Consider the following 25,987-nt stretch of genomic DNA (forward strand, 5'->3'; position numbering starts at 1 on the left):
CAGACCCAGGTCTGAACCACTTCCCCCAGATCTGCAGGCTTTAACTGAAAACCACTTAGCAGGTACTCCTGTCTCCAGCACCCAGATACTCAGTTCCCAATGGGATCCAAACCCCAAATAAATCCGTTTTACTTTGTATAAAGCTTATACAGGGTAAACTCATAAATTGTCCGCCCTCTATAACACCGATAGAGAGAGATGCACAGCTGTTTGCTCCCCCAGGTATTAATCACTTACTCTGGGTATATTAATAAACAAAAGTGATTTTATTAAGTATAAAAAGTAAGATTTAAGTGATTTCAAGTAATAACAGACAGAACAAAGTAAGTCACAAAGCTAAATAAAGCAAAAAACACACAAGTCTAAGCCTAATACATTAAGAAACTGATTACAGGTAATATCTCACCTTCAGAGATGTTCCAATAAGCTTCTTTCACAGATTAGACCCTTCCTACTCTGGGCCCAATCCTTTCCCATGGTACAGTCCTTGTTAGTTCCAGCAGACATCTTAGGTCATAAATAGGGGTGTTCTCCTGACTGGGACATCCCTTGTCCTGCTCCTCCCCATTTTATAGCTTTAGCAAAGGCGGGAATCCTTTGTCTCTCTGAGTCCCCAACCCTCCTTCTAAATAGAAAAGCACCAGGTTTAAGATGGATTCCAGTATCAGGTGACATGGTCACATGTCCTGTGAGACTCCAGCCTCCATTCTTCCAAGGCTGGCGCACATGTACCCAGGAAGTAAACAGAGCCATTTACAGATCACTGATTCTGAAGCACCCTTAATGGCTTCCACTTAATATGTTTACATCAGTAATACAAGTTTATAGCTTATTCTCCTAATTCCAGACATAGAAATAATACATGCAAACAAATAGGATGAACACACTGAGTAGATCGCAAGCTTTGTAATGATACCTTACAAGAGACCTTTTGCATAAAGCATATTCCAGTTACATCATATTCACATTCATAAGCATGTTTTTATAAAGTATATGGAGTGCAATGTCACAAGAGGAAAAGGGGGAAATACACAGAAGGAAGGGTGCCTTCTGTGGCCAGGAGCAGGGTGCCTGCTGGGACATGGACAACAGACCATGTGCCTGGGTAGCAGTGCAGAATCTGTGGCCATCTGTCTGTCTGCATAAAGTAATAATCTAGAGCCTCAGGGCCCAGCAAATTAAAGGAGTCGCTCCCAGGAGATAGGTGACCTTTTCAGACCCTGTGGATCCACAATGGGCAGACGAGCAAACTGGGCAGCCAGGTTGAGGGGGCTGGCCAATTACACAGAGCACGGACCTCGGGGACCCTGCATTGTGGAGCACCGGGGAGGGCGTCTGTCTGTCATTGGGGAGGTCAGTGCAGGTAGAGGGGGTCAGTCTCTCAGCAGGGGGTGGGAGGTAGTCAGGCCAGGGGGGTCTGTCTCTCAGCAGGGAGGGAAGTGCAGACGGGGGGGGAGTGTCTCTCAGCAAGATGGCAGTGCAGGATGGGAGGGTTGTCTCTCAGTGGAGGGTTAGTTTAGGCCAGGGATAGGGGTCTGTCTCTCAGCAGGGGTGGGGGCACTGCAGGCCTGGGGGGATCTGTCTTTCAGTGGGGGTTTAGCTCAGTCTGGGGAGGAGCTCTGTCTCTCAGTGGGGGGCAGGGCAGTGCAGGCTGGGGGCGGTCTGTCTCTCAGTGGGGGGGAGTGCAGGCTGCGGGGGTCCATCTTTCAGCAGGGGGACAGTGCATTTTGGGGGGAGGGTCTGTCTCATGGAGGCAGTGCAGATTGGGGGGGGTCTGTCTCTCACCAGGGGAGCAGTGTAGGCGACGGGGTCTGTGTTTCACCAGGGGGGTTCTGAGTGTGCCAGCACTGAGGGTGCCCCCCCCCCACAGCTGAAATCACTGAGAGCTGTGGTAAATATGTGTGGGGGCACTGCAGGCAAGCTGGTGAGCAGCTAGCAGGATGGCTAGCAGAGAGGAGTGGCTGGCGGAGAGGAGTGGATAGTGGAGAGGAGGAGCGGATAGCAGGGCAGCTGGTGGAGAGGAGTGGACAGCAGGATGGCTGGCGGAGAGGAGCGGCTGGCGGAGAGGAGCTAGGGTGACCAGACAGGAAGTGTGAAAAATCGGGACAGAGGGTGGGGGGTAATAGGCGCCTATATAAGACACAGCCCCAAATATCGGGACTGTCCCTATAAAATCGGGACATCTGGTCACCCTAAGAGGAGCGGATAGCAGGGCGGCTGGCGGAGAGGAGCGGACAGCAGGACGGCTGGCGGAGAGGAGCGGCTGGCAGAGCAGAGTGGATAGTGGAGAGGTGTGGATAGCAGGACGGTGAGCAGTGAGGCGCAGCGGGCCGTGAAGATTGCAGCAGAACCCCACGGAGAGGCGTGGCAATCGGCCATCAACCCGACCAGCTGAGCATGTAAGAGTCCCCCTCATACCTCCCCCCACTTCCACCCAGGCTGGGGGGTGAACTCTGCAGAGGAACTTCTGAACTCTGGGGCTGCACTGGCCAAGGACAGAAGCTGTGGGTGGGGTGACTGTTGGGTTGCTGGACTTAAGACCCTGAGGGGAAAAGGACACTGCCAAACTTACTTGGGGGTGGGTCTTTTGCTCACGGTTTGTGTTATGAATCTCGTTTGTGGTGTTTCCCCAACATGATGCCGCATTGTTTCCCTCCTTTATTAAAAGGCTTTTGCTACACTCAAGACTCCGTGCTAGCGAGAGGGGAAGTATTGCCTCTTGGAGGCGCCCGGGGGGGTGGTATGTAATTGTCCCAGGTCACTGGGTGGGGGCTCGAACCGGTTTTGTGTTGTGTTATTGAAACGGAACCGCTAGATACTGAACCCGGCCCTTGCTGCTGCCAACTCTGACGGGCAGAAGGGTTACATAACAAGGCTTAAGATACTACCCTATCCTTTTAAAAATAGTGTTTCTAAAGTACCAAACCAGCAACTGGGTAAGAATATGAAAACTGGCAACTGAGGGGAGTTTACAGATGTGTTTTAATAAAAAAACAAAATGAACAACAACAAAACAAAATTGCTTTTTAAAGTTTGGATTTATAAAAAAAAAAAACAGAAGAAAAAATTAGCGTATGTAATAAAAGTTAGCTGTTGTTTACCAGAGATAAGGAGTCTTCCTCCACACCGCCACACTTTTCTACCCCCTCCCCTTTTTTCCTTCTTTTCTATTGTTTTTTTAAATATAAACTGAGGACAAACAAATTTTAAAAAAAGCCCCAGCCCCAGAGATGAGGCCATGGGGGTAAGGAAGCTGTTCTGAGTTTTAGGGGGAATGTTGATAACTCTTTTAGTGAAACAGTTTTGTAGGCAGCCAGTCTGTGCTCGGTGTTATGCTGTAGCACGGGCAAGCATGTGTCATTCGGAAGCACTTTCCCACGTTATGAGCTATGATCTCCCCCATCCTACGGCCTATCAGAAATATTAACAAAAACAAACTTAAAAGATATTTTGTAGCAGGGCCTGCAAAGCAACTATTACAGTTTGTTGATCATTATCATGTCTAAGCCCCTAGAAAATATATTTTTGTTTTGTTTTTATAAAACACTTGTATGCAAACTGTAACTCTAGATGATGTACAGCAGTGTTTCCCAAACTTGGGACGCTGCTTGTGTAGGGAAAGCCCCTGGCGGGCCGGGCCGGTTTGTTTACCTGCCGCGTCCGCAGGTCCAGCCAATGGGAGCTGCTGGAAGTTGTGGCCAGTACGTCCCTCGGCCCACGCCGCTTCCAGCAGCTCCCATTGGCCTGGAGCAGCGAACCGTGGCCAGTGGGAGCCGCGATCGGCCGGACCTGCAGACAGGGCAAGTAAACACTGATGTACAGCATTAAATAATATGAAACAGTAGACGAGAGACCTGAGACATTGTTGAAATCAGAGGGGTCATGATTAAGTCCTAATGCAGAGGGCCTGGGGTGGAAAATGAAAAGATACAGCCAAAGTGGAAGTGGAAGATGCTCTAACTGCTAGTGTTTTTTCTTAGCAAGATTTTGTAATTTGCTGAACAAAGAAGACTTTCAACATTTCACACTAAACATTTATCTGTCAGTTTGATAATTTCATCTAAAACGCTATTTGGGTCCTCGGCCTCTGTCGCTTTGTCTGCCAATTCTGCCCCTAGAGCTAAATGTTCCTGGATAATGTCCAAAAATTTCAAATGTGTGTCCTCACTGTACAAGATTGTCCTCACAAATTTTCACCTTGAATCTGGGCCTATAGACTATGAAAGCCTATGACGATGGCCAAGCTACCAAGCTAGGGCTCAACCAACCAACCACTCACCTCTTTTAGCTACCATATGGAGATAATAATGAGGAATTCTCACACATAAATAATTCCTTAGTCAACTAGATGTAAAACTATAAAGACACTAAAAAGTAACAATTCTCTAACTTTCAACACACACTTGATCCAGCACCAGCCACTACGAGTGGTTTGTTTATATAATCAGCTCATCTGAGAGGACATGTTCATCACGGTCTAATCTTGTGCCATCAGGACCGATATATATTTATTAATATTTATGAACATTTTAAACTCTTTAATATGACAAAATCTATATCAGTTAACAAAAAAATTATGTCTTTTACCAAATCATGTCTCTTATTTGCTTAAATTTGCAGCTCTAAGCTGAGAGCATGGGTCACATTTTGGTCCGATAGGAATGAGCATAAAAACAAGTTGCAAAACGTATGAAATGGCAAAAAATGAACAAGTGTCTAAATTTGAGGCCCCCTTTGAGTTTGAGGCCCAGGCCAAATGGCCCTCCTGGCCCCCCCTCTGATTGGCCCTTCCTATAGACCCATCCCTGTGCCATGTTCTGCCCCCAGCCCCGTCGGTCTGTGTGTCCATATTTACAATGCCTTGCTTCTCTCTGTCACCAGCCCTGTCTGACTGTCCCATAGACATATCCCCCTGCCCCACAGTGTCCCCAGCCCTGTATGTTTGTCTGTCGGTCCGTCCCTTGGAGACATCCCACTGCCCTGCTCTTTCCAAGCTCTGTCTGTCTAACTGTCCCATGGACAGCAGTGATGATGAGATGGTTGAGTTCAGGATCCTCACAAAAGGAAGAAAGGAGAGTAGTAAAATACGGATCCTGGATTTCAGAAAAGCAGACTTTGACTCCCTTAGGGAAGTGATGGACAGGATCCCCTGGGAGGCTAATATGAGGGGGAAAGGAGTCCAGGAGAGCTGGCTGTATTTTAAAGAAGCCTTATTGAGGGCACAGGAGCAAACCATCCCAATGTGCAGAAAGAATAACAAATATGGCAGGCGACCAGCTTGGCTTAACAGTGAAATCTTTGGTGAGCTAAAACTCAAAAAGGAAGCTTACAAGAAGTGGAAACTTGGACAGATGACTAGGAAGGAGTATAAAAATATTGCTCGAACATGCAGGGGTGTAATTAGGAAGGTCAAAATACAACTGGAGTTGCAGCTAGCAAGGGATGTGAAGGGTAACAAGAAGGGTCTCTACATGTAAGTTAGCAACAAGAAAAAGGTCAGGGGAAGTGTCGGACCATTAATGAATGGGGGAGGCAACCTAGTGACGGATGATGTGGAAAAAGCTAAAGCAGTCAATGCTTTTTTTGCCTCTGTCTTCCCAGACAAGGTCAGCTCCCACCTGCTGTCCTGGGCAGCACAGTATGGGGAGGAGGTGAGCAGCCCTCTCTGGTGAAAGAACAGGTTAAGGACTATTTAGAAAAGCTGGACATGCACAGGTCCATGGCTCCAGATCTAATGCATCCAAGGGTGATGAGGGAATTGGCTGATGTGATTGCAGAGCCATTGGCCATTATCTTTGAAAACTCATGGTGATCGGGGGAGGTCATGGACGATTGGAAAAAGGCAGATATAGTGCCCATCTTTAAAAAAGGGAAGAAGGAGAATCTGTCACCTCAGTCCCTGGAAAAATTTGAAGCACTGGGAGGAGAGGAAGGTGACCAGGAAGGGTCAACATGGATTCACCAAGGGCAAGTCATGCCTGACCAGCCTGATTGCCTTCTATGAAGAGATAACTGGCTCTGTGGATATGGGGAAAGCAGTGGATGTGATATATCTGGACGATAGCAAAGCTTTTGATGCAGTTTTCCACAGTATTCTTGCCAGCAAGTTAAAGAAGTATGGATTGGATGAATGCACTATACGGTGGATAGAAAGCTGGCTAGATTGTCGGGCTCAACAGGTAGTGATCAACGGCTCGATGTCTAGTTGGCAGCCAGTATCAAGCGAAGTGCCCTAGGGATCGTCCTGTGGCCGGTTTTGTTCAACATCTTTATTAAATGATTTGGATGATGGGATTAATTGCACCCTCAGCACTTCGCAGATGACACTAAGCTGCGGGGAGAGGTAGAGACAATGGAGGGTAAGGATAAGTTCCAGAGTGACCTAGACAAATTAGAGGATTAGGCCAAAAGAAATCTCATGAGGTTCAAGAAGGACAAGTACAGAGTCCTGCACTTAGGAAGGAAGAATCCCATGCACTGCTACAGGCTGGGGACCAACTGGCTAAGCAGCAGTTCTGCAGAAAAGGACCTGGGGATTACTGTGGACGAGAAACTGGGAATGAGTCAGCAGTGTGCCCTTGTTGCCAAGAAGGCCAATGGTATATTGGGCTGCATTAGTAGGAGCATTGCCAGCAGATCGAGGGAAGTGATTATTCCCCTCTATTCGGCATTGGTGAGGCCACAGCTGGAGTATTGCATCCAGTTTCAGTCCCGCCACTACAGAAGGGATTTGGACAAATTGGAGAGAGTCCAGTGGAGGGCAATGAAAATGATTAGGGCACTGGGGCACATGATTTATGAGGAGAGGCTGAGGGAACAGGGATTATTTAGTCTGCAGAAGAGAAGAGTAAGGGGGGGAATTTGATAGCAGCCTTCAACTACCTGAAGGGGGGTTCCAAAGAGGATGGATCTCGGCTATTCTCAGTGGTGGCAGATGACAGAACAAGAAGCAATGGTCTCAAGTTGCAGTGGGGGAGGTCTAGGCTGGATATTAGGAAACACTATTTCACTAGGAGGGTGGTGAAGCACTGGAATGGGTTACCTAGGGAGGTGGTGGAATCTCCATCCTTAGAAGTTTTTAAGGCCCGGCTTGACAAAGCCCTGGCTGGGATGATTTAGTTGGGGATTTATCCTGCTTTGAGCAGGGGATTGGACTAGATGACCTCCTGAGGATTTTTCCAACCCTAATATTCTATGATTCTATTATTCTAATCCTCCTTCATTTTACTGCTCCCCAGTCACGTACTGCCGGAAGCGCCATCCATGGGGTGCAGTAGATCTCACCTTTGTCACCAGTTGTCACACACTGTGGGGGAGTCAGGGCCCTGCACCCTCCACTTCCTGTGATTCACCGTGACTCTCAGCCAGCCAGTAAAGCAGAAGGTTTATTAGCTGACAGGAAAACAGTTTAAAACAGATCTTGTAGGTACAGAAAACAGGATCCCTCAGTCAGGTCCATCTTGGGGGGTGGGAGCCCAGACCCAAACTCTGGGCCTCTCCCCATCTCTCCAGCCAGCTCCAAACTGAAACTCCCTCCAGCAGCATCACGCAGCCGCACACCCCGGCTCCTCCTCCAGCCTTTGTCCAGTTTCCCAGGCAGAAGGTGTCACCTGGCCCCATCCTTTACATGCTGGCTGTCCAGTGTCATGCCCCGTGTTAGCAGAAGACAGTAAACTAGTAAAACTCCCATGCAACATTACCAGGTTAATACTCCCTACTCCATAACCTGCCCCCCACTGAGAGAGACCCCTTGGCCCACTGGACAGTGTGGGGCTCACAGCAGGAGGGGAATGCCCTGGGCGCCTGCGTTCATCCCTGAAATGGGAATCCCCCCAGACACTCACCAAGCCATGCCCCTGCACAGCCGACAGTCATCCCCCGGCTGGGCGGGCAGGGCCGGGGAGCCTGGCAGCAGAGAGGAAGGGCCTGGCGGCATGGGGGATGCACTGAAAGCTCGGGGGCGGGGGGGAATCAATGGAAGGCGGTGGAGGAGCTGCGGCCGGCTCAGTTGTCCTGTGGGATGAAGAGAGCATGGGCGGTTAGGGAGCACTGCCCATGGCCTCGGGCAAGGGATACAGGGAGCACCAGGCACCTCACCCAACTGCGTGCTTCTGCCAGCCCCAGCCTCACCCCTTCACTGACACAGCCAGTACCTACAGCCACTCCCTGCCGGGACCCAGGAATCCTGGCTCCCAGCCCCTCTGCTAGCCGCCTGGATCCCACTCCCCTCCCAGAGATGGGACAGAACTCAGGAGTCCTGGCTCCCAGCCCTCCTGCTCTAGCCCCCTGGACCCCACTCCCCTTGCAGAGCTGGGATAGAACCCAGAAGTTGTGAGGCTCTGTAACACGTTGCTGGCCAGGAGACCTGGCCAGGCCTCTGTTAACCCCAGCTCCCATTAAGGGGAATTAATTGGAGCTGGCAGGGTGTAGCTGATTGCTGGGCTAAAGAAGAAACACCTGTGGGCTTTATGGGCTAGGAGGCTGTATAAAGATCACAGGAAGGAAGCAAAGAAGGGGAAGGGACAGGGACAGGGTCAGGGTGAGGGTGGAGCCTTAGGATGGCGTGCCATGCCAGCTGCAGAAGTTAGCTGTCCCCCAATGGGCTACCTAGACTGAATTGAACTGTATATAAAAGGTGGTGGGAACAAACAAGGTGAATAAAAGGACACTGGTGTTTGCATAAAGAGGTCTGCGGTTGGTTTTTGACAGGAGCGGTGAAGCGCACCGCTACAGGCTCCCTGTATCTCCCTCTCCCTGGGTGTGGGCATGCACCTGGCAGATCACGCTGATGTCCTCCCAGTGGGTGCAGTTGTGGAAGCCCCAGAAGTGGTGGGCACAGTTTTGCAAGGTCTCCTCGGTGCCTTTGCAGCGGATGTCGTCCAGCCAGATTTTCCCCGTACCCTGGCCAAAGCGGGGCTGGTCCTGCAGCTTTGGGGCCAATGGCTCGGCTGGGCCACAGCCCAGCTCCCGGCAGACCACTTGGGCATTGGACACCGGCCAATCATCGTCACACACAGTGCCCCACAGCCCATCATACCGCACCTCCAGCCGCCCGGAGCAGTTGCTTGGGCCGTCCGCCAGCCGCAGTGCGAAGGGCTCTGCGAGGAAGGGGGGGTGGATCAGCTGGGTTGGCACCCCAGTGCATGGTGGGAAGGCATGGCCTGGCTGGTGGAGGGGGCTTGCCCTTCACTGACCCCCATATTGCAGGGGCGCTAGTGCTGTGCTGTCTGTGCCCTGTGTGCCCAGCCAGGAGGGGCAGCTGTTGCCAGGCTCAGCTGGGGCCACGGCACATGTTGCCTGACCTGGGCCTCTGGCAGGGGTGAGGGCCTGGTGCCAGCGCTGCTTTCTCACCTTGGCACATGACTCCGGTATCCCATGGTGGGGGCAGGGCCGCCCCTCCCAGGCTTGGGCTCGGCAGTGAGTAAGCTGAGGATGTATCAGTAGTGAATGGTGCGTGTGGACGCTGACCCTGTTGCATGAAGGCGTTTCCCCTTCATAACCTTGCCCCATTACACATGACAGGGAGCAGAGCCCAGGCCTGGCTTGTCCCACCCTCCGGGCCTGTCAGGTCCCCTCCCCACTCCCTGGGCAGACTATGCAGTGCTCACCCAGCAAGGCCGCTGAGTCAGAACTGAGTACCCCACCCTGGGACTCCAGGTGTCCGCCTGTCCTTCCCCTAGGGCCAGGGCTCTCCAGGCCGGCTCACCTTGGCAACGGGCCTCAGCGTCCTTATCATGCTGGCAGTGGTCCCCTGGATCCGTGTACGGGCAGCTCCCCAGCGCCGCCTATGTCCCCTGGCACTGAACGTTCCTCATCAGGACAGGGTCTGATTTGATGCCTGGGCCGAACCCTTTATTACCCATTGCTTCCATGGCCAGCCCACAGCCCAGCTGCCTGCACACCACACCCACATCACCCAGGTCCCAGCTGTCGTCACACACGGAGCCCCACCCGCCCGGCGCAGCGGTGGGGGCCCCCTATCAGCCTCACCTCTGGCAAAGCAAATGCAGCTGCTGAGACATCTGCTCCAGGGCTGCGCAGGGAGACCCCAGAAAATTGCGCAGCATCAGTGCCCCTGCTTTACAGAAGGGAAACTGAGGCACAGAGCTAGGATGTGACTTACCTGCCTCCTCACTCCACTCCCTGGCCAGAGACAGGGACAGAAGCTGGCGCCCACCCTCTGGTCCTGCCCCTCATTCCCTGCTATAACCATAGGACATCGGGATCAAGACAAGGGTGTATTTGGATGCCTGGCTCCCCATCCTGTCCCTTATCCATAAGCTCGTTCTCCTCCCCATTACCCCTTGCTCCCATTTCCACTCAGGAGCATGTGAATTAAACACCCAGAGCTTCCCGTTGGCCACGTCATCACATCATCACTGCCCTCAGGCAGCTCCCTTGCTCCCGTTGCATGCTGGGATCTGTGCTCGGCCAGCCTCCTCGCTCCTATTGCATGCTGCAACCTAACTTAAGGCAGGTGCCTTAATACCGTTGCACTCTGGGACCTGTGCTTGGGCAGCTGACTCTCCAAAGGGCGGCTGTGGTCACCTCTGCTCAGGCCCCAGCCATCATGCCAGGGTGATTGGGATTCTGGCCTGGGCTCTGGCAAAGAGCAGTTGCCTGGGGGCCAGAAATACATACCTGAGGAGGCACCTGGGGAGAGACAAGGGGGAAACTGTCAGGAGCAGATAGGGTCCCGTGCACCCCAAAGCCTCCCGGTCCCAAGGCACCTGCAGGAAAGTGGGGCCAGGCTGGGCAGAGTCCAGAGCAGTTAGAGCCAGACACAGCAGTGACATGTGCTGGGACCCAGGGGAATGGGGGAGCCACAGGAGGCCCAGGCTGGCTGCCCATTGGCTGCTCTGCCCTGCTCCTCTCCCTGGTGCATAGACCAGCCCCATGAGGGCACTGCCTGGCCCCACCAGCACACAGACTGAGGCCCTCTCCCTGTGGGGGGACTCGGCAGGGCAGGGCTCAGCCACATCCCCTGGTGTGTGTGTGGGGGGGAAACAGGCGAGCTTGTTGTACCCCCACCAAGGAGCAAGGGGACATGACAGGGAGCAGAGCCCAGGCCCTGCTTGTCCCACCCTCTGGGCCTGTCAGGTCCTCTTCTTGCTCCCTGGGCAGACTGTGCAGTGCTCACCCAGCAAGGCCGCTCAGTCAGAACTGAGCACCCAACCCTGGGACCCCAGACATCCTCCCATCCCTCCGTTAGGACCAGGGCTTTCCAGGCTGGCTCACATTGGCAACGGGCTCCCGCATCCTCATCATGCTGGCAGAGGTCCCCTGGATCCATGTACGAGCAGTTCCCCAGCGCCGCCTCTGTCCCCTGGCACTGCACGTTCATCATCAGGACAGGGTCTGACTCGTTGCCCGGGCCGAACACTTTACCACTCAGCGCTTCCATGGCCGGCCCACAGCCCACCTGCCTGCACACCACGGCCACATCGCTCAGGTCCCAGCCGTCGTCACACACAGTGCCCCAGCGCTCGTCCAGACGCACCTCCACACGCCCAGCGCAGCGGTGGGGGCCACCTACCAGCCTCATCTCTCGCAAAGCAAATGCCGCTGCTTGGATGCCTGCTCTGGGGCTGCGCGGGGAGACCCCAGCGCCTGCAGGGACAGAAGGCCCAGCTCAGCACGAGGCATTGCCAGCGAGTGCAGAACAGGACAGAATGGGCTTTCCCACGACACTAACCCTGGGCCCTTCTCCCGCACCTCCCTCCCGCCACATGCTGCACAGACAGGTCACTGAGCCCCAAGAAATGGCGCAGCATCAGTGCTCCTGTGTGACGAAGTGGGACTGTTCTTAATGTTTCCTCTGAATAGTGTGTGGGTGCCTCAGTTTCCCCTATGCATTTCTTAAGTCTCTAGGGGGTGAGATTGTTGCAGAGAAAAGGGCAGGGTGCATATGTGGCCAGCACTCTGTCTCCTGGCAACTAATGGCTGGGGCCCTTCCCCCCTACAAGGAGATAGCTAAAGGTGTTGGAGAACAAAGGAATCAGGTGACCTCCTGGCCTGGGAAAGGAACAAAGCAGAGGAGGAGGGGCTGGAGGGCGTTTCAGTTTGGAGCTGGCTGGGGACATGGAGTGAAGTGCAGACGTGTGTGCCTGGCTTACTGCCCCCCAGAATGGATCCGTCTGAGGGGTCCTGTTCGCTGTACCTACAAGCTCTGTTTTAGACCGTGTTCCTGTCATCTAATAAACCTCTGTTTTACTGGCTGGCTGAGAGTCACGTCTGACTGCAAAGTGAGGGTGCAGGACCCTGTGGCTTCCCCAGGACCCCACCTGGGCGGACTCGCTGTGGGAAGCGCACGGAGGGGCAGAGGATGTTGAATGCTCCAAGGTCAGACCCAGGATGGTGAAGCCGTGTGAGCTTCTTGCCCTGAAGACAGTCTGCTCACAGAGAGGAGACTTCACCAGAGTCCTGACTCGCTTTGTGGGGAGCAGTTCCAGAACATCGCCCGGGGACGCTGTGACATCCTGCTTTACAGAAGGGAAACTGAGGCACAGAGAAAGGAAGTGACTTACCCCAGGTAACACAGTGAGACTTGTGCAGAGCAGGGAATAGAACCTGTCCCCCTCCGCTCTCTGGCCAGAGAAAGACAGAAGCTGGCCCCCTTTTCTTACTATAACCATCAGACATCGGGGCCAAGACAAGGGTGTATCTGGAATCCTGGCTCCCCATCCTGTCCCTTATCCATAAGCTCATTCTCCTCCCCATTACCCCTTGCTCCCATTTCCACTCAGCAGCATGTGCATTAAACACCCAGAGCTTCCCGTTGGCCACGTGGTCACTAGGGAAAGATGGGTGGTCTCCCCTCGAGATCGCCCGCCCGCCTGCAGATCACACGGCTCCTGGGGAAACAGGGTAGTGCCCCTGCTGTGGGGCCAGGACTGGCAGCTGGAGGGGAGAGACCCTGGCTCCCTTGAGCAAGGTGGGCGTGTCCCTACCTGCCCCCCTCATTTGCATACAGGGCACTCTGCCCCCAGGTGGGCTGGTTAGACTGCGCAGCTCCCTTCCTACCTCATTTGCATGCACACTGGGAGGGCCATCGTGTGCCCTGTGCTGCCCAGCCTGGATAGTCTTCATGCACCAGGCTCACAGCACATGGTCCGCGCGCTGTGTGACGGCAGGGATGCAATGGGGGCCCGGGTCAGTGTGACAACAAGCAGGTACCCCAGGGAGAGAGGGGCCACCCTGACCTGGAGCACAGGGGCTAGATTGAGTGTGAACACACAAGGGGCTGGCAGTTTCTTGCTAAGAGTTGTAGGGGAAATAAGGGGTGTCGGGCCGGGGGAAGGTGGTAAATAGCTGGGGTTTTTGCTCCCTTTGATCTAACACAGTGTTGAGTGAGACAGCAGCACAGGGTGCAACCAGAGCAGGGGGTAGAAAAAAGTGATGCCACGTTCCCAGGGGAACGTGCTCCATTGCCATGAGTCACAGCTCACATAGCGGCAGCTCTTAGTGCCTTGCTCCCATTGCATTATGGGGTCTGCGCTCAGGCAGCCACCTCATTCCCATTGCATGCTGGGATCTGCGCTCGGTTAGTCTCCTCGCTCCTATTGCACTCTGCGACCTAACCTGCCGTAATACCGTTGCACTCTGGGACCTGTGCTTGGGCAGCTGACTCTCCAAAGGGCGGCCGTGGTCACCTCTGCTCAGGCCCCAGCCATCATGCCAGGGTGATTGGGATTCTGGCCCGGGCTCTGGCAAAGGGCAGCCACCTGGGGGCCAGACATACATACCTGAGGAGGTACCTGGGGAGAGACAAGAAGGAAATTGTCAGGAGCAGAGAGGGGAAAGTGGCACAGGGCAGGGCAGAGTCCAGAGCAGTTAGAGCCAGACACAGCAGTGACATGTGCTGGGAACCAGGGGAACGGGGGAGCCCCAAGAGCCCCAGGCCGGCTGCACATTGGCTTCTCTGCCCTGCTCCTCTCCCTGGTGCACAGACCAGCCCCATGATGGCACTGCCTGGCCCCACCAGCACACAGACTGAGGCTCTCTTCCTGTGGGGGGACTCGGCAGGGCAGGGCTCAGCCAGTAAGGCCGCTCAGTGAGAACTGAGCACCCCACCCTGGGACCCCAGGCATCCTCCCATCCCTCCCTTAGGGCCAGGGCTCTCCAGGACGGCTCACCTTGGCAACGGGCCCCTGCGTCCTCATCATGCTGGCAGAGGTCCCCTGGATCCTCGTATGGGCAGCTCCCCAGCGCCGCCTCTGTCCCCTGGCACTCCACATTCGTCATCAGGACAGGGTCTGACTCGTTGCCCGGGCCGAACACTTTACCACTCAGCGATTCCAAGGCCGGCCCGCAGCCCAGCTGCCTGCACACCACGGCCACGTCACCCAGGTCCCAGCCGTCGTCACACACGGTGCCCCAGCGCCCGTCCAGACGCACCTCCACCCGCCCGGCACAGCGGTGGGGGCCACCTACCAGCCTCACATCTGGCAAAGCAAACAGCTGCTGGGACGCCTGCTCTGGGGCTTCGCGGGGAGATCCCAGGGGCTGCAGGGACTGAAGGCCCAGCTCAGCACGAGGCATTGCCAGCGAGTGCAGAACAGGGCAGAATGGGCTTTCCCGCGACACTAACCCTGGGCCCTTCTTCCGCACCTCCCTCCCGCCACATGCTGCACAGACAGGTCACTGAGCCCAGGAAATGGTGCAGCATCAGTGCTGCTGCTTTACAGAGGGGAAACTGAGGCACAGAGACAGGACGTGACTTACCCCAGGTCACACAGTGAGCCTTGTGGAGAGCAGGGAATAGAACCTGCCCCCCTCCACTCCACTCCCTGGCCAGAGACGAGGACAGAACCTGGCCCCCTCCCCTTGCTCCTGGCCCCCTGCCGTGATCTGGTGCCAAGAGCTCCTCTCACCCTATCCCGCCCGGGCAGCCCCTTTTAAGCAGCAAGATTGTTTCCTGGCACCACGGCACTGGGCTCAGCACGTGTTCCAGGGCTGGGGGGAAGGAGGGCAGGGGAGTGACACTGCGGTCAATGTTGCCTGCAAATGAACCTGTTGATGTGGCAATGGATGGCCAGTGCTGCAGGCAGGGCCGGCTGCAGGCACCAACCTACCAAGCTTTCTGCCTACCAAGGTCGCTGCCCTCCCCCGGCACTCCGGCCGGTCGGGGAGAGCGGGGCTGCCCTCCTCCCAGCGCTCTGGCCAGCCGGGGAGAGCGGGGCCGCCCTCCCCCGGTGCTCCGGCTAGTCAGGGAGAGCGGGGCCGCCCTCCTCCCGGCACTCCGGCCGGTCGGGGAGAGCGGGGCCCCAGCCGGGCTCACTGCCCTCCCCACGGCGCTCCGGCCGGTCGTGGAGAGCGGGGCCCCGGCTGGGCTTGGCACCCTCCCCTGCCGCGCTCAGCACCGGGAGGGCGGGGGGCGGTGGGAGGCTTTTTTGCCTGGGGCGGCAAAAAAGCCAGAGCCGGCCCTGGCTGCAGGGAGCAGGGGAGGAACTAAGTGGGGGGCACTATCCCTGTACAGGCAGTGCTGGCCCAGTGCTGGCCCTGGCTCTGGGAGGGGACTGAGGTGTAGTGGTTAGAGCAGGGGGGCTGAGAGCTGGGACTCCTGGGTTCTATCCCCTGCTCCGGGAGGGGAGTGGGGTCTGGTGGTTAGAGGAGGGAGATTTGAGGGGGGGGCTGGGAGCCAGGACTCCTGGGTTTTATCTCTGCCCCTGGGATGGGAGTGAGTGGGATCTGCTGGTTAGAGCAGGGGGGCTGTGAGCAGGGATGACCTCAGAGGCACCTCCCCACTCTGTGACTGTCCTGAGTCCCATGGCGCTGGCCCAACTTTCTGACTGCTTCCCCTTCTGACTGCCCGGAATCTCTGCAGCCGGCTCCACTTCCTTCTCTGGCTGAGCTGGTGCTTTGGGTCCAAGGGGGGCTCCCCCCACATGCAGGGCTGGCTCCAGGTTTTTTGCCGCTCCAAGCGGCGAAACGAAAAGAAAAGAAGAGAGAGATGATCGGCGTCACTTTGGCGGCAGCTCAAAGAGGCACAGAGGGACTGAGGAACCCGCCACCGAATTGCTGCAGAAGACCCGGACATGCCGCCCCTTTCCATTGCCACTCTAAGCACTTGCTTCCTTCACTGGTGCCTGGAGCCGGCCATATGTGGGCTCCTATTGCCCCCCACCCCCTGTCCTGATTTTTCCCACTTGCTGTCTGGTACCCTATGTGTAGAGGGGAAGAGGGGTGCTGTTGTCAGGGTGTCCCCTTCCCCTCCCTGCACATAGGGTACAAGGCAGTGCAGGCTGGGGGTGTCTGTCTCTCAGCGGTGACTCAGACAGGAGAGCTGGGTCTGTGTTGAAAGCTTCCCAGCCCGATCCCTGAACCACCCACAGTGACGTGATGGATGCAAGTTACCTGAGCACACAACACCAGCACCATCTCCGTGGGTACAGTTATTGTCTCCCCAAGGCCGAGCTCTGCAGTCGGAGAGGGCAACTTCTGTCCCTGTGCAGTTGATGTCATCCAGCCAGATACGGTCTGATCCTTGCCCAAATCGAGCCCCTCTTGGGGCTGATAACGCCGTCCCACAGCCCAGCTGCCTGCACACGACTCCAGCATCCTGTAAGTCCCAGCTGTCATCGCACACGGTTCCCCAGAGCTGGTTGTGGAGCAACTCGACCCTCCCAGTGCAGCGACTCGTGCCGTTCACCAGTCGGAGCTGAGCCACTTCTGAGATGCCAGCATCTGCAAACACCCAAGGGAATAAACACCCAGGGAGGTTCCTATGCATCCGATCACAAGTGATGCCACGGAAAAAACGTTTACCTACCTCTCGTAACTGTTGTTCTTCGAGATGTGTTGCTCATGTGAATTCCAATAGGTGACTCCCAAGCACTTTCCCTGGGGGAGGGGTCAGAGGTCACCTGGTTGAGGAATGCAGGACTGTCCTGCCAAAGGCTGCATCGTCCCTTGCCTGTTGTGTAATGGCGTAGTGTGACGTGAAGGTGTGGATAGAGGGCCACGTTGCTGCCTTGCATATTTCCTGGATAGGGACCTGTGCCAGGAATTCTGTGGACGACGCCTGCACTCTCATGGAGTGCACTGTAAGTGGAGGGACTGGAATTTTAGCCAGGTTGTAGCAAGTCCTGATTCAGGACGTGGTCCGTGATGAAATGCGCTGGGACGATATCGGAAGCCCCTTCATCCTTTCTGCGATTGCAATAAAGAGCTGTGGTGACTTACCAAATGTCTTTGTGCGCTGAATGTAGAATGCTAGGGCATGCCTGATGTCCAGGGAATGGATCATGTGCTCCCTGTTATTGGCATGTGGCTTAGGGAAGAATATAAGTAAAAATATGTTCTGGTTCACATGAAACTGGGAGACTACCTTTGGCAGAAATGCGGGGCGAGGGCGTAGCTGCACCTTGTCTTTATATAAGACCGTATGCGGGGCTCGGAAGTCAGCACTCTGAGCTGGGATACTCTTCTGGCCAAGGTTATGGCCACCTCCAGGAAAGGTAGGAAAGAGGGCAGGTCGTCATGGGATTGAAAGACCAGGTTGAGGTCCCACTGGGAAATGGGCTGTTGTACCTGGGGATAAAGTCTGTCCAAGCCCTGGAGACTCCAGCCCACCATGGGAGTGCCAAAGATTGACCTACCCTCTGCCCCCTGGGTGGAAAGCTGAAATGGCAGCCAGGTGTACTCTGAGAGATGATATTGCCAACCCCTGCTGCTGGAGGTATAATAGGTAGTCCAAAACAAGGGGAATTGGCGCTGGCTGCAGTTCGGTGCCCCTCTGCAGAGACCAGATGGAAAAGCACTTCCACTTTGCCAGGTACGTGGCAAGAGTGGAGAGTTTCCTACTTCCCAGCAGGACCTCCCTCACTGGGTCCAAACACTGAAGCGCATGAGGGTTCAGCCATGGAATTTCCGCGCCATGAGGTGGAGGAACTCCAGGTTCGGGTGTTGTAGGTGGGTGTGGTCCTGTGTGACGAGGGTCAGGCACACAGGAAGGGCTACTGGCCTGTCGACTGAGAGGTTCATCAGCAGGGTGAACCAGTGCTGGTGGGGCCACGCAGGCGATATGAGGATCAAGAAAGCCCCGTCCCGGTGAGTCTTGAGGAGGACTCTGTGTATGAGAGGGAAGGGCGGGAACGCGTACAGCAGGTGACTTGTCCATGAAAGGTGAAAGGCATCTGCGATGCAGCCTGGGCTGTGGTTCAGGAAAGAGCAGAACCACTGGCACTTCCTGTTGCACTGCATCGCGAACAGGTCTATGTCAGGAAAGTCCCACCTCTGAAAAATCGAGTGCACGATGTCTGGCCTGAGGTGACTGTGAAACGAACGGCTGAGGTGGTCCGCTAGCTCGTTTTGTGCTCCCGGAAGGTGCGATGCATCTAGGTGTATTGAGTGGGCCATGCAAAAGTCCCACAGCTTAAGAGCTTCCTGGCACAGGGGAGAGGAGAGAGCACCACCCCCTGTTTGTTTATATAGAACGTCGCTGCAGTGTTGTCTGTCAGCACCGACACACATGCGCCCTGAAGGCGGGCCTGGAATGCTTGGCATGCCAGATGAACCACCCTCAGCTCCCTTACGTTGATGTGCAGCGATAGTTCTGTGTGTGACCATAGCCCTTGGGTTCTGATATTGCCCAGATGCGCTCCCCAACTGAGCTCCGAGACGTCCGTGACTAGCGATAGCGTAAGTTGGGGTTTGGCAAAGGGTACTCCTGCTGCAGCCACCAGTGGAGACTTTCGAGAATGCGAGGCGGGAGGGCAACTATCCGGTCCAGTGGGTCCGTGCCTGGCCTGTGTACTCGTGCCAACCACAACGGGAGGGGCCGAAGGTGTAAGCTGGTGTGCTGGATCATGCATGTGCAGGCCACCATATGCTCCAACACTTTCATGCAATTTCTGGCCGTGGTTGTGGGGAATCGGCGAAGGTTTTCGATAATGTCCGTGAGGTGCTTGGAAGCTCAGCTCGGGCAGGAACATCCTGGCCTGTGTGGAGTCCATGAGAGCTCCTACGAATTCTATTCTCTGCGTCGGGCCTGGTGTGGACTTGGGCCCATTCAATATAAGGCCCAGCCTGCGGAGGGTGGCCCGAGCCAGAGACACATTCTCTGCAGCCTATGCTTGCGATTCAGCCTTGATGAGACAGTCATCCAGGTATGGGAATACTTGTACCTGACGCTTGCAGAGGAAGGCTGCCACGACCGCCACACACTTTGTGAATACCCGGGGGGCCACCAAGAGCCCAGACATGAGCACCCTGAACAGGGGGAGCACCTGGTCCCCCGAGCCCAAAATTCCCCAAGTGGTGCCTTTTCCACTTGTCTGTGATTTTGGCAGCACGCTGCTCCATCTTTCGGTGGCCTTGCGCATGCGCCACTCTGTCTTTTGGTGGCATTTTGGCGGCCCTGCGCAGGGCCGCCGAAATGCCGCCGAAGGACATGCGCCTTTTTTCTCCACCGCTCCTCCTCGGCAGCAATCCTGGCTACGCCACTGAATGGACATATGAAAGTACGCATCTTTCAAGTTGAGGGTGGCGTACCAGTCCCCGGATCCAGGGAAGGAATGGTGGCAGTCAGAGAGACCATGTGAAACTTCACTTTCCTCATGAATGTGTTGAGGTCTCGCAGATCCCAGATAGGCCGGAGCAGGAGTAGAACCCCTTGCCCCTGAATTCCTGAGGGACCTTCTGTATTGCTCCTAGAGCGAGGAGCGATTGTGCCTCTTGCAAGAGGAGTTGTTTGTGAGAAGGAATGCAGAAGGGGGGCGGGAGGGCGGGAGGGAACAGAATTGGATAGAATATCCCACCCTTACCGTGCTCAGGACCCAGCGATCTCACGTGATCTTGGACCAAGCACGGTCGATTCACAAAGGGAGGGTAAGGATCTGAGTTCAATTCTGATGCTCCGTCTTCAGGCGCATCTTCAAAAGTTTGGCTTCGGGCCTGGGGGCTGTTTGGCCGAACCCTGGCCTTGGCCTGAGGAGGACTGTGGCGGGCGCCTCCTATTATTCCTGTCCCGTCTCCTAGACAAATCTCACCTCGGAGGCCCAGAGTAGAAGTGAGATGGGGGCTGAGGCTTAAATGAATTTCTTTGGGGTGCAGGGATGTGGACACCCAGAGACTTTAAAGTCGCCCACGATTCCTTAAGCCTGTGCAGGCGAGAGTCTGTATTTTGGGCAAACAGGTCTGCACGGTCAAAGAGGAGGTCCTGGATCGTGTTCTGGACCTGAGGTGATATCCCCGACACCTGGAGCCACATGCTGTGTCTTCTTGTAATGGCAGTGGCCACAGTCCAAGCCGCCAAGTCTGCTGCTTTTAACATGGCCTGGAGGGAGGTTCTAAAGACCACTTTGCCTTCCTCGAGGAGCGTGCTAAACTCCTTGCACAAATCAGCCAGGAGCAACTCTTGGAATTTTGCTAACGAGCTCCAGGAATTGAAAGCATAGTGGTTGAGTACCACTTGCTGGTTGGCCACTCGAAGCTAGAGTCCCGTGGTCAAGTAGACCTTCAGCCAAAAAGGTCCAGCTTCTTGGCATCCTGTGACTTTGGGGAGGGACCTGGCTGCCCCTGTCGCTCCTTATGATTTGCCGCATCAAGCACCAGAAAAGGTGCTCATACCCTTTTTGCGGCACAAAATAGCATCTATCCACCCATTGAGCAGTGGGTTGTATCAAGGCCGGAGTCTACCAGAGCACCCTAGTAGTGTTCTGGATCATTCTTATCACGAGGAAGGCTGCTGTAGATGGACCCTCTGGGGAAAGATGTCCACCATCGGGTCCGACTCCTCCGTAACCTCCTCTGCCTGGAGAGTCAGGTTTAGGGCCACCCTCCTAAGAAGGTCCTGGTGTCCCCTGGTGTCTGTCATCCAGCAAGGAGGAGGAGGAGGTCTGTGGGACTGGGTCTTCCTGCCTTTCTGGCTCTCTGGAGGCTGGGTCAGGTGCCGTGGTCCCCCTGTAACTGGAGGTGGCTCCAATACAACTGGTGGTACTGGTTCTGGTTCTGCGCCTGAGCATGACGGCCCATAGTCCCTGTCTCATGCGGGCTCCTCAGGAACCCTGGGGGTGTGGCGAGCCACTGATGTTGCTGGGGGGTGGGTGGGGAACGGAGTGCAGATGCCACTGATGCAGCCAAGGAGCCATGACCCTGAGTCTGATGATCGGTCCAAGGAGTCCAAAAGGGCCATTGTACTGGGCCCTTCACTCAGGTGGCCATGGGACCCCCGGTGCCAATGAGTCCACGGCTCTGGGTGCTAGGAGCGGGAGCAGTACTGGCTGCATCAAGAGACAGAAGACTCAGCATCTGACTCGGATGAGTACTCGTGCCCCACCACGGGGGGGTGGAGCGCGACGGTGCCGGGGAGCGGTACCGTGGTGATGGTGAGCGGTGCCGTAACATTATGGGCTTGCCGTGATGATGAACCAGGGGCAGTGCCGCCATCAGTGACACAACCGGAGCCATATGCAGTGCCGCCATAGATGCTGCAGCCGATGCCATTGTCAGTGCCGCTGATGGTGCCTGAGCTTGCGGTGCCGGAGTTCACACCTGCGAGGCCGGGGACTGCGCCGTCATGGCAGTAAGGTCCCGCACTGATTTGTAGGTGTCTGGCATAAAGGGGAAGTCGAGCTCTTCCTTCAAATCCTCCCAAGTCGGGGAGTCCACCAGCGCCAGACTCGATGGGCCTCCAGTTGGGGCCAGAGTCAATGGCGCTGGGTCTTGAGGTCGAGACCGTGGGTGTCCCGCCACAGGATGCACCCCGCTGGAATCCTCTCGCAGCTTCTTGACGGGGGAACAACCCCTGTCTGCCTTCTTTGTCTCATGCAGCACCGAGGACTGTGAGCGGTGACACCTGGTAACACTGGCCTTACGAGCAGGGGAGCGGTGCCAGTGCTCCTTGGAGAAGTCCTTTCTCGGTGCCGGGACATCCTGCACCGAGGCCAGGGCGCTGCACACCAATGATGCCGGTGCCATTTAGGTTCTGGATGGGGGCGGAGGGCCGCTCTTAGTCCTGGGTCTAAAACTCCTGCAAATTGGGCACTTGTCTGTCTGATACTGTCTCCTAGGCACTTGAGACAAGGAGTGTGCAGATCGCTTGTGGGCATAGGTTTGGCACACCTCTCACTCACTTAAACCCCTGTGACCGAGGCATGCCCAGGTGCCTGGGGAAACTGGGGCAGGGGGAAAGCCCCCCAAAGTCAGCCCAACTTATTAGAAACTACTATATAACTAACTATTAACTATCTACAACTAAGAAAAGGGAACCACTACGTGGGCACTTGCGAATGCAAGAGACTATGCTGCTCCAACAACCGTCACTGGTGGTAAGAAGGAACTGAGCAGGCGGCGGGTCGGCAGGGAGCTATATACACCACCATGAATGCCCCACTCCAGGGGTCTCCACAGCTGACATGATGGGTACCGCTAGGGGAAAACCTTCCGACGATGGTGAACGCAGCGTGCAGACCTATTGAAATGCACATGAGCAATCACTCAAAGAAGGACATAGCGCCTCCCACTGAAGGGACTGAACAGCCTCTGCAACAGCCTGTTTGGGGTTCATTCCCTGTCAATTACTCGCAGGTAACTCACGCCAATAACTCAAAAAATTAATGGTAAACTAATTAAATCACAGTTTTAATCACACTGTTAAACAACAGAATGCCAATTGAAATTTATGCAATATTTTGGATGTTTGTCTATGTTTTCAGATATACTGATTTCAATTACAACACAGAATACAATGTGTACAGTGCTCACTTTATATTATTACAGTTAAAGTTGTTTTTTCCAGCATGTTTGGGAATGGGGGGTGCCGATAAATGAAAAATGCCGGTTAACTAAGAGGGAGGGAGTTTGGGTGTGGGAGGGAGTCCAGGGCTGGGTGTCGGGGTGTGGGAGGGGATGTGGAGCACGGGCTCTGGGAGGAAGTTTGGGTGTGGGAGGGGGCTTGGGACAGGCAGTTGGGGCGCGGGATGGAGTGCGGGGTGCCGGATCTGGAGGCCACTCACCTCGAGTGGCTCCCCGCAAACGGCAATTTGTCCTGGCTACTCCTAGGTGGAGGCATGGCAGGGAGCTTGCCACGCTCTCTCCGCCCACAGGCCCCGCCCATGCAGCTGTCATTGGCCATGGTTATAGGTTGTAATTTCATGTATATAGTTATGAGGCTGAAAATGTATCCTCGTGGTTTAAAATAAGCCCAGGCAAAAACTCTCCAAGACCAGAGGGGCAGTTCACACCTCATCAAGGCATGTATGGGACAAACCAATGCCTAGGCAGCAACAAAAGGATCTGTTGAACCCTCGAGTCACCACCCTTCCTTTGGTCAGTTTGGGACTGCGGTGAGGTAATGCTCACCTGAGTCTGAAGGCGGGGGCAGGGGCAAAGCCAAGAGGGAAGAAAGAACGAACATGATAAAAGGGAGAGATGCTTTCCACGCTCTTTCTCTCTCTTCCACCTACGTCTACAGACACCACCACCACAACCAAGCAACTGAAGCACTGATCAAAGGGGAGAGCCTGGCTGAAGAGCAACCAGCCAGCCTGTGGTGAGAAGCATCTGAGTTTGTAAGGGCATTGAAAGTGTTATGATCAGCTTAGAATGCGTATTGCTTTTATTTCATTTGACCAAATCTGACTTGTTATGCTTTGACTTATAATCACTTAAAATCTGTCTTTATAGTTAATCAATCTGTTTGTTTATTCTACCTGAAGCAGTGCGTTTGGTTTGAAGTATGTCAGAGGCTCCCCTTGGGATAAGAAGCCTGGTACATATCAATTTCTTTGTTAAATTGACAAACTCATATAAGCTTGCAGCGTCCAGCGGGCATAACTGGACACTGCAAGATGGAGGTTCCTAGGGTTGTGTCTGGGACCGGCGATATTGGCTAGTGTCATTCGGTTGCACAATCCAAGGAGCAGCTTACATGCCAGAGGCTGTGTGTGAACAGCCCAGGAGTGGGGGTTCTCACAGCAGAGCAGGGTAAGGCTGGCTCCCAGAGTCAAGGATTGGAGTGACCTAGCAGATCACCAGTCCAGATAACACCGGAGGGGAACGTCACAGAACCAATGTGAGATTTCTAAAGCTAGCTGCAGCACTCGATCCAAGGGTTAAGACTCTGAAGTGCCTTCCAAAATCTAAGAGGGATGAGGTGTGGAACATGCTTTCAGAATCTTAAGAGAGCAACACTCCAATGCAGAAACTATGGAACCTGAACCACCAGAAAAGAAAATCAACCTTTTGCTGGTAGCCTCTGACTCAGATGATGAAAATGAACATTTGTTGGTCTGCACTGCTTTCGATCGTTATCGAGCAGAACCCATCGTCAGCATGGACACGTATCCTCTGGAATGATGCTTTAAGCATGAAGTGACATATGAATTTTTAGCGCATCTTACACATAAATATTTTCCTACACCAGCTACAACAGTGCCATGTGGATGCCTGTTCTCACTTCCAGGTAACACTATAAACAAGAAGCAAGGAGCATTTCTTTTGTTTCCTTTTTACAGTGCAAATATTTATACTTAAAAATAAATATAAAGTGAGCACTGAACACTTTGTATTCTGTATTGTATTTGAATTCAATATATTTGAAAATGTAGAAAACATCCCAAAAAACTGAAATAAACGGTATTCTCTTATTGTGTAAAGGGGCGATTAATTGTGCAATTAATCATGATTAATTTTTTATCTCACAGTTAATTACAATTAATTTTTAAAATAACTTGACAGCCCTACTCCCCATCTCTACCTTGCAGCCACCCTGTGGGGTGGAACAGAGTAGATGATAGACAGGGCACAGAAACTCATGGGCTGTGTAGGAGAGGAAGTGAGGAAGAACCCTGTCTCCAGTCACAACAGTGGGGGATGTTACATGTTCAGGGGTAATAGCTGAGATGGAAATCACCCAGAGCGACGGGGATAGGAACCCCACATTTCATAAAGGGATCCCTGAGTAGCTGCAGGATCCATTCAACCCCAAATCCCACAAATGGGATCTATGGTTACCCAGCGCCCCATTGTGCTGTAGTGGGGTAGGGGGATCAGAGCGATCAGCGATGGGGAGGGTCTCTCACAGAGGCACATGTACTGCTCCCTGCAGCGCAGGCTCTAAGTGGTGTGCTGGGTTACTTTGAGGGGAGAACACCCCCTACTGAGCCCCCATCCCTCTCCCTGCAGCACAGGCATGTAGAACTGTGGAGCGGAAATGGGGTCAGTGCTGACTCCATGGGAAAAGCGACACTTACTGTGACCCCGAACTGGCTCCCTGCACTACAGGCCCTTAGCACCATGCTGGAGCACTGGGGTCAGCGCTGACTTAGACAGGAGAGCTGGGTCTGTGCTGAAAGCTTCCCAGCCCGATCCCTGCACCACCCACAGTGATGTAATGGATGCAAGTTACCTGAGCACTCGACACCAGCATCTTCTCCATGGGTACAGTTACTGTCTCCCCAAGGCCGAGCCCTGCAATCGGAGAGGGCAGCTTCTGTCCCTGTGCAGTTGACGTTATCCAGCCAGATATGCTCAGATCCTCGCCCAAATCGAGCCCCTCGTGGGGCTGATAATGCCGTCCCACAGCCCAGCTGCCTGCATACAACTCCGGCATCCTGTAAGTCCCAGCCACCATCACACACGGTTCCCCAATGATGGTTGTGAAGCACCTCGACCCTCCCAGCGCAGCGACTCCTGCTGTTCACCAGTCGGATCTGAGCCACTTCTGAGATGCCAGCGTCTGGGAATAAACCCATGGGAATAAACACTCAGGAAGGTTCCTGTGCATCTGATCTCTTGTGTCGCTGAGGAATGTAGTGCCTCCCTCCGACAGATCTGACTGGTCTCTGCACACAGCCACTGCCTGTCGAGGGCTCCCCACCACTGACCAGGCTAATCTCTTGGGCAATGTTGACATTTGTCCACTCCCCTCCCAGCCAGCTGTCACCTAGTTAGGGAGACTGGACGGCAGTCTGACCTACTGCTCCCACTAGAGCACTTCAAAAGATCATCCCCTGCACTGCTGGCAAGAACCTCCTGTGGGGCA

General features: G+C 54.6%; 1 protein-coding gene across 1 annotated transcript; it reads right to left on the reverse strand.

Moving 5' to 3' along the window:
• Window positions 1-8,727: 8,727 nt before the first annotated feature.
• SSC5D (scavenger receptor cysteine rich family member with 5 domains) lies at window positions 8,728-25,697 on the reverse strand. The gene is made up of 6 exons (XM_065421110.1): window positions 25,352-25,697; window positions 16,357-16,686; window positions 14,136-14,477; window positions 11,239-11,610; window positions 10,642-10,653; window positions 8,728-9,098 (listed from the first exon to the last, which is right to left on the reverse strand). The coding sequence occupies exons 1-6, from the start codon at window positions 25,695-25,697 to the stop codon at window positions 8,728-8,730; spliced, it is 1,773 nt and encodes a 590-aa protein (XP_065277182.1).
• Window positions 25,698-25,987: the final 290 nt, after the last annotated feature.

The sequence above is a fragment of the Emys orbicularis genome, chromosome 21 (genome assembly GCF_028017835.1).
Source record: "Emys orbicularis isolate rEmyOrb1 chromosome 21, rEmyOrb1.hap1, whole genome shotgun sequence".
In the NCBI taxonomy this organism is placed as follows: domain Eukaryota; kingdom Metazoa; phylum Chordata; order Testudines; family Emydidae; genus Emys; species Emys orbicularis.

Bases quoted from the DNA above. Each gene is read 5' to 3' on its own strand.
- SSC5D (XM_065421110.1), bottom strand. From the start codon at position 25,697: ATGGGTTTATTCCCAGACGCTGGCATCTCAGAAGTGGCTCAGATCCGA. The intron at 14,478-16,356 runs GTAACTTGCATC...GCGAAGCCCCAG, and splicing joins TGCTGGTGTTGTGTGCTCAG to AGCAGGCGTCCCAGCAGCTG. The intron at 11,611-14,135 runs GTGAGCCGTCCT...CTGTCCCTGCAG, and splicing joins CGCAGGGGCCCGTTGCCAAG to GCGCTGGGGTCTCCCCGCGC.